Source organism: Haemaphysalis longicornis, unplaced genomic scaffold (genome assembly GCF_048455015.1).
Source record: "Haemaphysalis longicornis isolate Haplotype H1 unplaced genomic scaffold, Haemaphysalis longicornis Haplotype H1 scaffold_9, whole genome shotgun sequence".
In the NCBI taxonomy this organism is placed as follows: domain Eukaryota; kingdom Metazoa; phylum Arthropoda; class Arachnida; order Ixodida; family Ixodidae; genus Haemaphysalis; species Haemaphysalis longicornis.
In genome coordinates this window covers 28,334,337-28,351,784 of record NW_027526460.1, presented here as the reverse complement: position 1 = coordinate 28,351,784, position 17,448 = coordinate 28,334,337, and the positions used below count along the sequence as shown (strand labels likewise).

Sequence of the window (17,448 nt, the reverse complement as noted above, 5' to 3'; positions counted from 1 at the left end):
GTAAACACTGAATAAAGGTGTGGCAGTCAACAGCTTCAGGAGAACTTTTGAAGCACTTTCAAACGTGTCGGTCACTTTTACTTATGCTCCCCGTACTTTATTAGTGCAGGTATGTCTTTCTGCCACATGGGCATAGGTTGGGGCACTCGTCAATCCTTATACTGGATTCACAATCACAATTCCCATTAACACCTAAGCATGTTTGCACAATGCCACTTGACAGGATTGCTACTGCAATCAAATGCCTTTGGCAGCCAGTACGTATAACGTATACCCACCGGACCTTCAAATTTTTCTTTGTGTGTGTGTGAACGCTTTCTAAACGTTGTAAACATATAATGCTCTGCACAATTATAGAACCCACTTAGGGCTAAGAGCGAGCTGTTGCAAACTCTAAGGGGGAAAAATTGGCCTTAAGCATAATAAACCACAGTAAATGTACAGGCCATACATTTACTTGTAAAAAAAATTCCCCTAAACACCACCACCCTAGCGATTGGCCAAGGGGGCCAGTTGCTCTTAAAAAGTGAAAAAAAGAAAGTGTTTCCCAACAATTAAGTTCCTTGGTATCGGCCAAGAATCGATGATAACAAAATTAGGTGGTTTGGCCACCTGTTGAAAGGAAGCTTGTTAATTTCATCGTCTTCGACTTTGCTCGATTACTGAAGCTCAATTTTGAATAGGTTGTCACTGCGCCGCAATTTCATACGTTTCATACAACCGATGCGAATGGGTCTCCCTCCCCGCGCTGCGCGCATTGGTTTCTTAGTAATTCTTGATTAACCTAGCTAGCGAGCTCAAGCTAATCAAAAAACGTCGGCTTGCACCATCTGCATGGTGGTGGCAGTAGTGGCGCTTTTGCGAATGCTTTTTAAATGTTGTGGTGGTTGCCGGCTCTGCGAAACATAAAAGCGTAAATAACTGGTTTGACATATCTCTAAAGGAAATGTATATGTAACGCATCCGGCAATTGATATATGTACGCGACCAAATTTCCAAGTCGACCTCGCCTGCTATTTCCGTAGAAATGAGCGCGCCGGTGCTCCTAACAGCTTTAGATAACAAACTACTTTTATGGCCTGCGCATGCATGCATGGGTGGCTGGCTTGCAAACGCACGCGTTATAAAGGAGGCTATGCCTGTACCTGCGCGCGCTCAACTTTCGCGGAGTTGTCTGTTTTCCTATCCCCTTTCAGTACAATGCCGAGTACTGCTGCCTCATGATTGATGTTGAGAACGATCCGTGACACGGTAACAGCTATGTACGACTCTACCACAGCAACAGTCTCGTTGGCACAAATGAAATAATCGTAACTAAATTAAATGGGCGTGGAAAAAAAAAAAAAAGATACGTCCGCGACAGGACTCGAACCTGCAATCTTCTGATCCGAAGTCAGACGCCTTATCCATTAGGCCACGCGGACGGGTCGGGAACGACTGCAGAAGGCTGAGGGCCAAGCCAGTATAGTCAGCAAACGTTTTCCCCTTGTTAAAGAGGCAGTGAAGGCCCAGCGCCTCCTTGCGAAGGCCGTGTTTATGCCAGGATAATTTGGGCCAGTTTTTGTTGGTTTGTCGCCACTAGGCACACATACGTGGTTCGACTGATATGGTTCGCTTCATAAAGCTGCCAAGTTGCCTTCCTACGATTATGGGCGTCAAACGTCGCTTGAAAGCAAATTTAAATGGTAATTATTGCCCCAGTTTTCAGAGAGCCAGAAACGCCCGGCTCAGCCGCTAGATCTCCACTGGAGGCTCTAGTGGAGGAAGGATTCAGAACACCAGTTAGAAGCGTCCTGCCGGTCTAACTCGGAGAGGCCTGTCCCTTCCCTCTCAGCGAGCGACACGCATGCTTATTATTCGGAGCGGAACCGACAACACAAAGTAAATGTCGCGGTCCAAGAATGGCAGCAGCCAAATATGATGGAAAAGGCAGAGGAAGATTTATTGGGGCGACCTTGCGCCAGAAAAGGGAGCACTAAAAAGCGTGGTCGAACCCCAGGCGCTGCCCTTACGAATTGATTGAATAACATTTATTAAGATGGGGGAGGCCACGTGGCCGTAATTGGGGAAAGGGACAAAAGGGAAGGAGAGTAGTAGTAGTAGTAGTAACCTTATTTTGCCCAAAAGCTGTGGTGATTGCACCACTGAACTGTTCACTCAGTCACCTAGACAGCGGGGCTCCCGGTGTTTTGGGAGTCGGTGTCTTCAGCCAACTGGGCGAGGGCTTCTTGCACGTGGGGAGCCGTGCTAGAGATGGCAGCCTCCCACTCTGGTAAGGATGATATGTTATGAACGATGGGGTGATTTCTTCTACGTGATGTGGGTATTAATGGACATGACCAAATGATGTGGTGAAGTGATGCTCGTTCCACGGAACAGAAGGGGCAAGCGTCCTTATATTCCCCAGGATATATGATGGACATGAGATGTGGAGTGGAGACTGATAATGTTTGAAGCTGCCTGAGAAGGACTGCATGCCTTCGACTGAGCGATGGATGCGGTGATGGAAACACTGCCCGATCCTGGCGGAAATGGTCACGAATATCGCCGAAAGTATGGAGGCGGTCCTTATAACCGAAAGGTTGCGGGATATCTTCAGAGGTCCTATGAGGCTCTCGGCGAACCATATCTTGAGCAGTCTCATTGGCTCTCTCATTTCCCATCAGGCCAGAATGTGCCGGTGACCAGATGATGCGTAAGGTCCGGTTATGAGGTGTGGGCCCTTGAGACAGGGTTGCCAAGGTTTTAGATGATACCCTGCCATTTAAAAAATGTAGTACGGCCGATTTAGAACCGGTTATGATGTTAAGATGCGGAGACCGGCTGTGGGCTATGGCTAGACCGATTGCCATTTCCTCTGCCTCTGTGCAGGAAGTGTAGCGTACAGATGCTGTAGCGATGGGGCTCCCCTTGGAGTGGACCACCGCTAGTACCGATGCGTTCCTGTCTTGATATGGGGCGGCATCGGTGTCTACCACAGGAAACGCCGGTGGGTGTTATTTGGCAAGGACCTTTGCTCTTGCCGCACGGCGTTCCTTATTGTGGATGGGGTGCATTAGCCTAGGCGTTGGGGACACTCTGATGACATTCCTCAGAGGAGACGGAATGGCAACAAGTCGTGTGTAGTGTGGTGTTTGTGGTATAAGGCCCAAAGACCTCAGGATGCCCCGACCGGCAGAGCTGCGAGAGAGCCTCTATAGCTGTGCGGTTCGCTGTGCCTCTATAAGTTCGGAGAGGGTATTGTGTATCCCGAGGTGCAGTAGGTTTGCAGTTGATGTGTGTTGAGGAAGGCCGAGAGGCTGGAGAGGCCGAGCGCTCGCTTTTGTGCCGTACGGATGAGGCTATCAACTGTCTCCTGCTCCGTCTTCCGCAGGGTGAGAAAAGGCAATGCGTTTGTAACGCGCGAGATGACGAAGGCCTGCACCAGCTTAATGAGGTTGGACTCCTTGATGCCCTCGTGCCTTGTCGCAACCCGGGAGATGAGTCGGGTGGTTTGATATACAGTCTAGTCCACTTGTAGCAATATCCAATTGCCAAGGAAATCACATCGCTATAACCGATAATTGTTATAAGCGGGTTGCGAAATAAAAAGACGGAACAGAGCTCAGAACATTTTATTCCCATGCCAGCAAGGTCGTACTACTACTAATTTGCGGAAAAGAAGCCACAGTCGGTCACCTTTGTTTGCCGCGTGTGAAGGTAGCGCAAATCTTTTTCCAACAGCATCTAGTATATGAATTCGTGTGACGATTGCTCGCAGCGTTCAGTGGCGGCAGGCGGCAAACCGAAGGAACCAATCTACGGGCCGCTGCAGACGGCCGCTTTGGAAGGGTTTGATAGACGTACGCTTGTCCCGCGCCTAGTCGAGCTAAAAAAAGACGGATTGTAAATCTGAGATCGACTGAGAAAAATGGTGTTGCAAGAAGTGAAGTCCGCGCTGTTCTGATAGCTCAAGCCGCAAGCGCAACACGGACCCGACCCAACTACCGTGGCTTATGTCGCCGTGATAGGCATGTACATACGATAGCTTTTATTAGGTTAAATAAAGGAAATCCGGCTACATAACTGGTATTAACAGCAATATGAGGCCCGTCTGCAAGATCGGCGTGTGAGGTACAGGCGATATCACTGCGAGGGCATCTCAAACACACCGTCTACGGTGAAAACAGTTTTCACTACGGTGAAAACTGTCTCGTCGGCTGACGAGAGACGACAAAAGCGTACACACCGATCAGTTGCTGGAACTCAAGTGCCTTTATTAAGCGAAGAGAAATGGTAAAAAAAGGGTTTCCGCAATAAATGCGGAAACCCTTCTAGCTTATTTCATGCAACATGGGCCTGCCCTATCACTTGGCCTTCAGGAAACAACACCACAGACACGGTCGCGCTAGGGAGGCAGCTCTGGCCAGCTCCGACTTTGGGATTCAGAAGGACTTAATTCTTCGAGCCCGGAGAGGAGCAGAACAGTCTGGGGCCCTGGAAGGAGGGCACCACCCCTAAGACAATCGCTACACCTTCTTTTTTTCCCCTAATAAACGTTTCTCTCTTTCCCTCTCTCTCTCGCGCGTTTTCTTGGCTGTGTCGCTAGCTGCGGTTATCATTGGATCTCGCACAAAATTCGCAGTGTTACGAATGAGCCCACCGCGGTGCTTTTTGCAATACTCCTCGGCTGTGAGGCGAAGCCTCCACTACGTGTGGCTTTCGAGCAGGCCTCCCTGTCGGTGACCCACACTTGCAACCAACGATTCAAACAAGCTGCGACATGTCTGGATCTCTGGCGCCTCGCTATCGGCGTGATTCAAACCGGCGTTGGCAGACGAGGCAGTCTTCAACTTGCACGAAGGACACGGAAGCCGCTGCGGAGATCTCCTCTCTCCCCTCTCTCGGACTCAGCGTGCGCCGCTACTACCGACCGATCACGAACTCTGGAAAGAGCGTTGTGTGTGTCTGTGCCGTTCGTGTCGTGTGCACAATCTAGAGGGAACGCTTGTTGTGACCGTTGGCGCCTTAGGTATAAATAAGACCCCCAAGCGCTGTAGTTCATTCCTGTTTGAGCAGTGAATCCATGCTGTCAGTCTGCTCGAGTCCTGTACTGCAACCTCGCCCGTCGGGGCATCTCTCGCCATGAAGTAAACAAGTGAAGTTTGCCTTCGGCTTCTGGTCTTCTTCGAGGCAGCAACATTGACTGGCCGCTCGCTTCACCACGCTACCACACGCATGTCGGAGGCGACGGAGCTCGGCTTGGGTACGCCTTCCCGGATGCAGCAACGGGTTGTCAGCGGTGGGATGACAGAGTCGCAACAGCAGCAAGATCACCCGCAACAAAGAAATACCTGCCCGCACACGTGAATAGCGTGAGAAACAACTGAAACACCGACCAGCCACTGACTGACACCCACAGCAACGAGAGAGAAAAGGGGCAAAGGCGGCTAGGCTAGCTAGGCTACTTCACATTAAACTACAGCTTTGTGGTGGAACTAGCAATTGGCACTCAAAATGGTAACAAGGACAGCTACTGTACTTGGGGGAACACAGAGAAACGGCGGTTTCTGTTTCACGCGAGAGTTGCGGCGCTATTGTTTTACCAGAATTCGTTATACTGATGTCCCTCTTCTATAAAGGAGATAATAAATTACGTGCATTATTCTGAAATATGCGCTGTGCGGAGATTCGTAGTTCCGAAATATTTTTACATTGAAAATATAGACAATCTGGCAGGGATTTTGGAAATGTTCTTAAATTTGAGAAATTCGGTAATTTGGGCGTTCGCAGTAACGAGATTTGACTGTTTATTCTCCTATGAACCTCGTTGTCTGCGTGCCATTTTGGACCGTGGTAATCAATTGTTACTTTTTACTTTTTAATTCGGATGTTCCCTTCTTAAGAATGAATGTCATTTCAATTTTTTGTCTTATAACCACGCCTGGGTTTAGTTTTAGCCTGTGGTTATGTTGTCAAGAATATTGATAGGTTCTTCATTCCAAATGTGTGTGTCGATAGTCATCTATTTATTTATGCTCAGAATTACCTCCGTCCATTATAATTATCCCCGTCCGTCGGCGTGCACGTGTAAGCCACTCTGTAAGCCACTCTTCAAGCAAGTTAGCATACTACGTAGGTGCAAGAATAGCCGAGCAAGAGAGATTCGCGAGCATTACCATATCAGAAAAAAGGGAGAATGACTGTGTCAGCGATACGTCGATTGTTCTGCACAACTGGGAGATGATGTTTATCGATGAGCGTTTGTGAAAATGCTCACCACATGTTCTTGATGTGTTATGTTTTGCGCTTTGTTTTGTTTTTCGCGCGCGCGCAGTGATAGGCCCGTCTGTGTTTAGGTGCGATTCTGCGTGGAATAAACTTTAGTTGCAAGTCTGCGCCTGTCTTTGTGTACCTCTCTCTGTGTGGCGTCTTCCTTGGCGCAGTTTACCCCTTTTGAGAAAATGCACGAACTCGCCCAACAACAAGTCCTTCTAAACTACATTTTTTGTCCTATGCAACGTCATGTTCATTTTGTGTTGCTTGTTCAATTTTTTTCTGACTTTACCCTCGTTTCAGAGGGCAATCTCATAGCTAGAGCTCTTTACGGGGCACTGAGTTGGCCCATTTTTTACAATAAATCACCCAATAGGCTGACGGCTAAAGAAGCTTTTGGTCTCTCCCTCCCCCCTACCTCTGGCCCCCCTCCACTTCCGCAGGATGATCGCGGGCTGAATACCCCCTGCAATTCCTGTTATTGTTGAGTAGGCTCTCTCTTCTGCCTCCAGGTCTCGCGTGCTTTTAATAATTATTTTATCCGCTTATTTTACAGTTTTGCAGGCTTTTCAAAGGCGGTACTGGCAGATGGTGTTTTACCTCAGGTGTTCTGTTTCCTACCGAAGCGACTTGGAATGGAAACCTTCCATGCCATTTAACCTCTCCAGCGGAAGCCGCACCTAAACCAGAAAATCGTTGCGGTACCGAGACTTACAGATCTTGGAAATAAATGAAATTAAATCTGTAATAACTTAAAACGACTAAACTAAGTGGGCATAGTACCCACGACACAATTCAGCGGGTTGATTGCAGTAAAGGGACTGCTGGAGTGGAGACAGATTGGAGCGATTATAATTGAATTAGATTCCTCTCCTCGAGTGAAAGAAAATATTTCAGTTTGCGCAGAGTATCTAGCTGTACATTAAGTTTTACAGCTTTATGTATTGTTACAACAGTGGTAACCACTCTAAGAAAACGAATGAAGCAACCAATAATTGACATTTGTTTAAAACTGCTTACCCCTGACGCGTTACCATTCGCCAGGCTTTTGAAATTTCTCGGAAACATACGCTAGGCTTCGCGGATAACGACCGAAACAATTGCAGTACATGTCCCACGACAATCCAAACCCTGCTGTTCTTTTTTTTCACACGTGTAGCGTTAATTTGTGGGGACAAGAATTAAAGCCCGTCTGGTATAGTCTACACTGGAGGTGAAACATCCCGCGTATAATGAGGCTGGTGCACTTCAGTACAGCTAAGAGATATGGTATTTCCGCCGGGTTGGTGTACGCCGAACGGATGTGGTGTTCATCAGTACAAATAACTGTGGCGCACTCCTCTTTTTCACCCTCTCTACATCCTTCCTGAAAGGTAGAGCAGAAACGGGAGGCGGGCTGCAGAGTAAGCAGCTGTCCCATGCAGGGTTCTATAAAAATAACTACATTTAACTACAGAAAAAAAAAGAAAAGAAAACAAAGCCAAGTGGTCGCAGGTGCATCGATCACACGCCGCGGCCCTATATGCCTGCAGCACGCGTGGCAGGATGCACGCTGTGCACTGGAAGCTGGTTCTGAGGAAAAAGGGCCTAAAAAATGCGTAAATAAAACGAGCGCCATGACCTGGCAGCACGCAAGGTCATTTTCGGCTGAAACCGCACGCGGGTGACAGTCTACGTGCAGGTCTGTGCGCACTGCATCCTCTCGGCATCCTCATTCACAGGACTCTAAGTTCGACTCCGACTGCCTTCGAACAATGGTAAGACCGCTTCGCAGCTTCGTTATTATTTTAAACAAAGGAAAAAGAAAAGAGGGATGCTTACGCAATGGTTTTGCCCCTTTACTGTTTAAAATCCGTGGTTGATTGAACCTGATTAGAAATATTGATTGGAATTAGTTGAATTCAACTACTGCTTTTCCAAGACGTTTCTGTAGCAGGCCTTGGACCACCCCTCCCAGTAAACCGTCTCAACGGCCGCCGCTGCCTTTATAAACGCGCTAGGGCAGCCGACAGCATTGCAAAGCCTTAGCTGCACTTCCATTATTAGCTGCACTTCCATTACAAGGACCACGTAAATTTTTTGTATATGACCCTCCTGCCCGCACTCATGAAGCCTTTCTGGTGTATTTTGGCGCCTGGAAAGCGTGATGCTGTCTACTAATTTAATAAATGAACCAAAGGTTCGAAACGCAACTTTCTGACTAAGGAGCACCTGTTTACCTAACACCTGCACTGAAATGAATGAATGAATGAATGAATGAATGAATGAATGAATGAATGAATGAATGAATGAATGAATGAATCTGCGTAGAAATGCAAGTTACTGGCCAGATGATTGGGAACAGAGCTTCGGAATATTGAGTGAAGGTCATATAGCAAACGAGACAAGAAAAAAACATGGCGCAGCTTGCAGTAGCGCTGCAAGGCTGAAGAAAAAGCAGAGCTGGCGGCTCCTCTCCCTTCGCCGGAGGCCCGGCTATTGCACCTCACATGGGTTTCCGAACTTGCCCCTTAAAGTTATCCATGACTTGCAGGCCAGGATAGTTTCGTACGCAAGCGGTCAACACACTCCCAAAGTGGACCGTGTTAGCACGCGCTCGAACCCTCGGCCGCCGGCTTCGCGAACTCGGCGTCTGTAGCGCAAACTCGGCGTCTGTAGCGCAAACTCGGCGTCTGTGCTCCCCACTTCAGGCACGAAAGCATGGGAACTGGCGAGGAGAAGAGCTAGCGAAAGATCACGCCACGAACACTGGGTAGAGTTTTCTCAAAGGTCGAGCTGGCCGATGTTGGGCGCTCCACACGAGACGCACGCTCACGTGCGCTCGGCATTTTCTCTTGGTATTTTTTCTGGTGGCGCTATATCGCGGAGCCAAAAGCTTAAACAGACATATGGTTCGCTTCAAAAAGCTGCCAAGTTGCTTTCCTACGGTTATGGGCGCCAAACGCCGCTTGGAAGCAATTTTAAATGAATATTATTGCCGCAGTTTTGAGATACCCCAAAACGCCCGGCTCAGCCGCTCTGTGGCGTAAGGCCGCCGGTGGAAGGGTGTAATGTAGAAGCGCCCTGCAGGTCTAATTCGGAGTGGCCTGTCCCTTCCCTCTCAGCGAGTGACACGTGTATTATTCGCAATGAAACCGACAACAACACAAAGTAAACATTTTGGTGGTGGTGTGGTGTCTTTTGTCCTGTTTCGCCCCGCCGGCAGCAACTCTGGGCAGTTTCAGACCGGCTAAATGCGGCGGAACTAATCTTTAATTGAGATAGGAGGGTAGCGGCGTCGTGAAAGGTTACCCTCTGATTGGAACAGAAAATGTGACGTCATGGCCGCCGCAGAGCCCCCCCGCGCTTGCTCCCGGGCTCTTAGCGGCCGAAACCAACACTGATGTTACGAATGGCGCTGTAATTCATAATCAGCAGCACTTTGGCCACTCTTAACTCGTGCGTTATGTTTTACGGGGTAGTACGGGCACATAGGACCCAAAAAAGAGCAATAAACAAATTTGGTGTCACTACTCCTTTAAAAAGAAGCGTATAGGATAAGCGCTGTTGTCCGGTTTTATTTGCGCTCGTCTTGAGCGCGTAGCCGCACCAACTCTCCCAAACCGTGTCCATAGAGCTGTCGAAGCTTCCGCTGACGGAAACTGTGTCATTTCAAGAAGGTGTGCGTTCGAAGCCGTGGCTCGCAAGCCCTGAGCTCCTGCCCGCATCGCTAACCTTTAAACTGACCGTGCACTTCCTTTCATGACTCGCAACTCCAGGAGGGACTCCGCACTCTGCCTAAGAGGGACATCGTCTGCCCGATGGCCGCAGCGTACGCCGAGGCTCACACGCTCAGACTCCATCCCACCCAGGAAAAATTGATGGAGGTGAAGAGACTGATGATAATAACGACCGTTTTTATTGCCAACAAATGAAATGTCTGTGATGTATCTTTGTGGCGATGCCGATATGACCCACATTTCCCCGCTACCAAATACGTATTCTATTTTCTTTGTGAGGGATAGTTTTAAAACACCAAATGCCTATGCATTACCTCTTCCTCCGGGATTTTGTTTTACGAGGTGAGAGAAAGAGATGAAACTTTATTCTGCAGCTAAAGTCCGAGCCGCGGAGTTATGAGTCCTGGCCGTATGTCTGTTGTTAACGGAATCAGCCATGCCGCCCGGGTGTTTGGTCGGCGTTCCTCCGAAATCGTTTGGAAGATTGTCTCGCGCTTTTCTCGTGCTTGGACAGTCCCACAGGATGTGGGTGATTTTTGGGATTGTTGATCTCACCTGTCAAAACGAATACTTGTGAGAACGACCAAACGTAACTTACATCGTTTGGAAAGTGAACGAAAAACCTACAAATCTAATATACGGTCAGAAAATCTGCAACGAATTAGGGTTTTCTTGCTAGGCTCCCGAGATGAGCTTTATACGGAGACATAAAACTGGCTGAATTACAAATGAGTCTCCGTTCCTAAACCTTACCACACAAGCAGATGAGATCTACGCTGCCCTAAGCTGTGAGCTGACGTCCAATTACAGATTCGATGATTATCAAATATAAACCGCTCGGTGATAGTATTTTTTTTGGCATCACAGGCTACTAGATGTAGGGCAATAAAATGCATCACAGCTTCGACTCTAATACAGCAAAACAGATCTACCTAACCGTGCTTATGGTTCTAACAGATTTCATTTCATTTCATTCATTTATTTACTCTCAGTGCCATTCAGGCGTTACAGAGAGGAGTGGGGTAATCAGGAGAAAAAAAAACACAGCAAAAACACACAGCGGGGCGGAAAGAGAACAAAAATTACAATGAATGAACAAAATCGCAAACTGCCGATTTGAAAGCGCCAGGTTCGGCGATGTAGACGATGAAAGCGGAAAGGCTGTTCCAGTGCACGATGGTTTTTGGAACAAAAGAGTCATGATAATGTTTAGTACTGCACAATGGTAAACCAACTTTGAAGTTGTGGTCATTGCGGGGAGATACATAAGTGGGGTCAGCAAAAAGCGACTGTTTAAGAATTTGATTTGTGCGATAAATTTTGTGACATGTACACAAGCTAGAAACGATGCGTCGTGTAGAGAGGTCATCAAGATTTAACTGTTTTTTTTTTCATTTTAGTTAGACTGGCCAGGCGCGCATACTAGTTTAGAGTATATAGTATACTGTAGTAATTATAGTATACTGTAAAATATTTTACACCCTCAGAGGTAACTTTCACTGTCTATAACTAACATCCTTACATCTTAGCCAAAACACAGGGAAACACCCTTTACACCCTTTTTTTTGTCTTGTCGTTTGTAATATTGTTTAAAAGGGTAAATATTCTTTCGTGTTTTTTGCCAGGGTGTGGAGGTGTTGGTTATAGGCAAAAAGTGTGTAAATCCCTTTACAGTGCATGCTTCTCGAGTGTGGTGCTCGTTTTGTCCCATAACTCAGCTCAGCCCCGAACGGCGCGACACATTTTACAGGTCACGAGGAAGCATTACTACGGCTCCATGCTGGGCGACAGCTGCCAGCTGCAGTTTTTCCAAATCCTGCTGAAAGCAATGTCGGCGAAGAGGTACCTGGAGATAGGTGAGCTCCGGGAAATATACGAGGCCAGGAACTTCCGCTAGCACGGGTTCGGGGAAGTGTGAACACGTGTGCTTCGCGTTCACTATGGAGGAAAGTGAGATATAAACATCCGGCCATCTCCACTAACGTGAAACCTGGGGAGGGGCGAAGCATGCAGTGTATAAGTGTATTCTTGGCGCCTTGGCATTTTTGCCAACGGACATGAAACCGCTAAGGCGTAGAGGTATACAGCTTTGCTGCAAAAGTCTCTTGTGTTTGAAGTACGATGCCCTCTAGCGCGAGGCGTAAACGAGTGTCCCGGTGTTTTTTAGTACGCATTATTTATTTATTTACAGATACCTCAAAGACCCCAATGGGTGGGGTTTTGCATGAGGGGTGGTGAAGCACGAAAATTACACAATAACCGAACAACAAACAAGAAAAAAACAACAACAACCGAACAAGCCTATCGCGAATACATAGGGTTTCAAGTGTTCATAAAATGCATACAATGCCAACCAACAAAGTTAACACCACTAAAGATAATCGCATACATGACAAAAAAATAATCAGTGCAAAAGTTTTTCTGCAGTAGCTTTGAACTGCGCCGGGTTTGTTTGAATGACGACACTTTCGGGAAGGCCGTTCCATTAGATGGCTGTCATAACGGGAAATGAATTTAGATATGCGGTCGTGCGTGCGTGAGGTGGGTATACTACTTTTGAGTGGTTGAGACGATTCGATGGGTGGTGAGCAGTTTTTATGCAGAGGCTTTCGCATGATAACGAGTTGTAGAATTTGTGGAAGAGGCAAAATCGCTCTTCTGTACGTCGTGTTTTGAGACTGGGCAATTTCGCTTTACGTTTAAAATGTGTTACTCTTGTGTGGTATGAATAATCGGAAAAGATGAATCTGGCCGCACCGTTCTGAACGGATTCAAGGATGATACATAAGTTAGCTTGCGGTAAGTCCCAGACTGCACACGCGAATTCCAGCTTAGGGCGAACAAGCGTTTCGTAGGTCAATGATTTCTAGCGCGAGACGTAGAAATCATTGGCCTGGTGTTTTAGTACCGTGACTACACGAGACGATGATTACGAAGACGATTACGATGACGACGACAGGAGATGCCAACAGCCCCAGCCCCTTAGGGGCTTCGCCACTTACAAATGAGGAACCCTTCCACACTGCGTCGCTGGCTGACTATTGATGCTGTAGCACATCACACAGTGTTAGCCAAGGGTACACGTATGGTTGTGAAACGGCCACACTGAAGTCTCTAACAATGACCCATTGAAAACCAATCTACGGAAGCAGGAAAGGGGAGAGAAAAGCCTTGGGTGATGCCCAACTCAAGCCCGTGCAAAAAAATGAAGGAAGCTTACACTATTGCCCGTAAGACTTGAAGGTAGCGAAGCTGTACGCAACCTTTACGACCATCACAACGATTTGAGTCCACGATTGCAACCGATTTGCTTGTTCTTCGCTGCCGCAACGACCTTTACTCCATCATTATTGCTATAAGTGTAAGCTCCCTTCATTGTTATGGAAGTGATAATCATTGAACATCACATTGGAGGGGCGTACATTATGACGTCTCTTTCTTGTTCCGTGCAAGTGCTTCCACAATTACGGCAAACGCTGGAGTATCTTTGGCGGGCATGCGCTGCCCGCTGGGTACGATGGGCGGTCGCCGCGAGGCACACGAACGCTCGGCATTTTTTTTAACTGCCGTGCGGCCGCCGTAATCTCGGCCAATCTCCCTAAGGGGGTATTCTCGGCTAGACAAACGTGCGCAGGGACGCTGGGCGGTCGACGCGAGGCACGCACACACGAGCGGTCGGCATTTTATTGGTTTTGTTAACTGCCCGGTGGTCGCCGCGAGTCCCGCACCCACGAGAGCGCGCTCGGCAATTTATTCGTATTTTAAATGCAGAGCATTTCTTTAACTCACATGTAGCGTCCGCCGTGCGTCCGCAACAGCTCAGCGCGCAGGTGCGCCCTCTCCCCCACTCCTCCTCTCCCGCCTCACGCTACCCTCCTCGCTCTCAACGACAGGTCAGCACCCCTCCCTCTACACTATAAAAAGAAATAACAGTTACCGGCGCCTGGTTTCGATCCCACGACCCTGCGGGCGGAACGCAAGGTACATGGTGCTCTACCCACTGCGCCACAACGCCGACACAGAATGAAAGGATACGAACGCGCCTTATATTCTTGACTTATTCAAACTACGTCAAGAAGCTGCTGATACAACGCATTCACTACCTGTGGGCGGAACGCGAGGTACATGGTGCTCTTCCCACTGCGCCACAAAACCGACACAGAATGAAAGGCTACGAACGCGCCTTATATCCTTGACTCATTCAAACTACGTCAAGAAGCTGCTGATACAACGCATTCACTACCACCAACTCCCCAAACACTAAACGTTAACGCAATACACCCACCCCCCTTGCGACGCATTTACTCGAGTCCCCGTCGCGGGGAGATGGGCCTTTTTAACTGCGGACACAAAAAATTACGATTTACTAAGCACCTTCGCTGTTAAAATACGTCCGAGTACACTATCTCAGTTTCTTTGTAATCATTACAGTCAAGTTGAAGGAAGTTGAAGTTGAGAAGATGAGTTTGAGGTATGACGGGATATTGACATATATCGCCCCACTTTGGTCAAAATAAGTGGGAGGTGCTGCGACGACTGAAAAGGACAAACGTCGTCGAACACTTGAAAATGAACATTTAACAGAATCTTGTCTGGTTGGAAAGGTACGACGAAAAAACAAATAAAGTAGCGAACTCCAACCGACACTACAAATGAAGGACCCGCTCAGTCCCGAAACGTCGGGATCTTTGTTCACCTTTTTGGTTGGAGTTTGTTATATTTTTTCACTGCGAACGCCGAGTTTACAACGGCTCACAATAAGTGACTGTTCTATTAAAAAACGTGATGTATTAGGATGTTTATGACGGGTAATACAAATATCCTAGGTAGAGCGCTCTTACCCGCCAGCATTGTGTAAAGTGTTGTTTGTGAAACTTTCAAAAGAAAAACTGTGTGTTGACCCTCAAAAGTTAATTGCAGCGAAAGCTGCCCTTTTTGGTTCCTCTGTTGGATATTATTTCATGCAAGATAGAAGCAATTATTGCTCACAAATTGAAGCGTTGAGAAGTAGCGATGCAAGTTCCTGACATCTTCCCACTTTCGACTGCCACGTAAAGGGAAATCGAGAACCAGTTTTCACGAGATTCGAACATTTGAACTTTTGCAATGTAATTTTTGCACTGCAATAAAATTCATGCAAAGCACCGTAGTCAAGGTCGAACGTAGGTTTTCCCGGACCTGCCTGCATAGCGGGCAAGTGGAATAACTTATGCAAATATGACACGAGAAGTGGGATTAGACGATGCGACATTTGCGAGTTTATGCGGCACAGTCGTCGCTGGAAAAATGGAACCGCATCCGGGAAATGTCATCGACGTTGGTTGAGCGTTTGCAGTGTATTTTTGCGCTGCAATAAAATTCATACAAAGCACCGTAGTCAAGGTTGAACGTAGGTTCTCCCGGACGTGCCTGCATAGCGGGCAGGTGGGGTAACTTCTGCAAATATGGCACGAGAAGTGGGATTCGACGATGCGACATTTGCGAGTTTATGCGGCACAGTCGTCGGTGGAAAAATGAAATCCCATCTAAAAAAAAATTCAAGGTTAACTTTAAGTCTGCTTACTTGCGTTGAATGATGATGATGGTGATGATTAGTGTCTCTTCTTTTGGTTTGGGACGTCGGTTGTCAGCGACCGACTTGCCTGTTTTATTCCGCTTACTTGCCGTACTCTTAGCTAACCTAATAGATTTGTCCCCACGCACACCTCCCCCAACCCCTGTTTTCAGCTCCCATAGCTCCCTCTCCCCCTTTTCTTTCCCTCCGCTGTTCTAAATTCTCATCCGTATGATTACTCTCCATGCGTACCCATCGCTTCCATACTTTTCCTCCACCACCGTTCCGGCCGCCTCTTCGTCACCCCTGTGGCCCTAAAGTTGAGGCTCCCCCTCACCCCAAATCCCAAAGCCTCCCCCAACGTCGTTTCCCCCTCGCTTCGCGGCCGTCGTATCTCTCTGCCACGGCCGCTCGATGGAACCTAGTTTCCATCGAGCGGCCGTGTCTGTGCAGTCGCCGACAATATGGTCTCTGGTTTCCCGATCTCTGCCGCAGCATACGCGTTTCATCCTGCTGCCTGTAGATACCCGTGTATGTACGGGTTCTCAGGCGCCCCGCCCGTGCTTCAAAGAGCAATGCCCTGCCACTCTTATATATGCCATAAAAACCTTTTTCCTGATTTCTAGTTTCTCTGTCCTATAAGTCTCCACGGCTTTTTTTTTTTTTTTTTGCTTCCATTCTCTGAGCCCAATTCGTCGTCTCTGCTGCCTTTACCCGCTTTTTAACTGGTGTTTACCGCACTTTCTCCTACCGACTTTCCGTACTGCCTGGTCAGCTGTATAGTCCTCCGTCTCCACCACGTGTGCATGCTCCTCATATACAGGTACTTAAAGGGGTCATGCAGACAAAATACAAGTTTCTTTATTCGAAATATTTCGTGTTTTATAATGCCCCCAGCGCTTTCCCGGAAGTTAAAGATGCTTTGTTCACTGAGAAATTAATCAATATAAGTTAAAATTTTGATTCTCCCGCCAAATCGTGTTTTCATGAAGCCTGCCAAGATCAGGCCTTCAAGCTGCTGCGGAGCCTTGTAACCTAAATGCCGGACCGTCTTTTGCCTTTACATTGTTTTTGACCGTATTTGTACGTGGCTTGTTTTGTTTAAGGTAGAAAATAATCATTTCGTGAAACATGGTGTTCGCTCGACAAATATTGTCACGTAAGACACCCTCGCTTACGGCAATCGGCCAGTGTCGTCTGACACAACCCCAACACTCTGCAGTGCTGTGCAGCTAAAACAAGCCTGGTGGGCGCAGTACCAACATCAGTACCTCTATGTTTACGTGTAATTTCGTAACTTCCACTGTTTACCCCACCATTCTTATTGCTTTAAAAATCACCACCACCATCACCACCACCACCACCACCACCATCATCATCATCATCACAATCATCACCAGCCTATGTACGCCCACTGGAGGGCAAATTCCTCTCCCATCAATCTCCAATTATCCCGGTCCTGTGCTACCTCTGACCAATTTATCCCCGCAAACTTCTTGATCTCATCTGCCCATCTAACGTTCTGCCGCTCCCTGCCACGCGTGACATCTCTAGGGATCTACTCTGTTACCCTTAATGACCAACGGTTATCTTGCATTCGCATTACATGCCCCGTCCACGTCAATTTCTTCTTAATTTCTACTAATATGTCCTTAACACGCGTTTGTTCCCTGACCCACTCCGCTCTCTTCTTGTCCCTTAATGTTACACCTATCATCTTCCGCTCCATTGCTCGCTGAGTCATCCTCAATTTAAGTTGAACCCTCTTAGTGAGCTTACAAGTTTCTTTTCCGCAGGTGAGTACCGGTAAGATGCAGCTGTCATACACTTTCTCCTTCAGGGGCAATGGTAGGCTGCCATTCATTATCTGAGAATGCCTACAGAATGCACTCCACCACATTCTTATCTTTCTAATTATCT

At 47.7% G+C, this 17,448-nt stretch overlaps 1 protein-coding gene and 1 non-coding gene across 2 annotated transcripts in view; one reads left to right on the top strand and one right to left on the bottom strand.

The window, feature by feature from the left end:
• LOC144152048 (O-methyltransferase MdmC-like) overlaps window positions 1-17,448 on the top strand; it is a 43,983-nt gene that overhangs the window by 11,798 nt on the left and 14,737 nt on the right. The window contains exons 4-5 of the mRNA XM_077683241.1: window positions 10,014-10,121; window positions 11,725-11,830. Of these exons, the coding sequence (XP_077539367.1) occupies window positions 10,014-10,121; window positions 11,725-11,830 (214 nt within the window). The remainder of the gene's footprint in view (window positions 1-10,013; window positions 10,122-11,724; window positions 11,831-17,448) is intronic.
• Trnar-ucg (transfer RNA arginine (anticodon UCG)) lies at window positions 1,352-1,424 on the bottom strand. The gene has a single exon. It is a non-coding gene; the product is annotated as a tRNA-Arg (tRNA).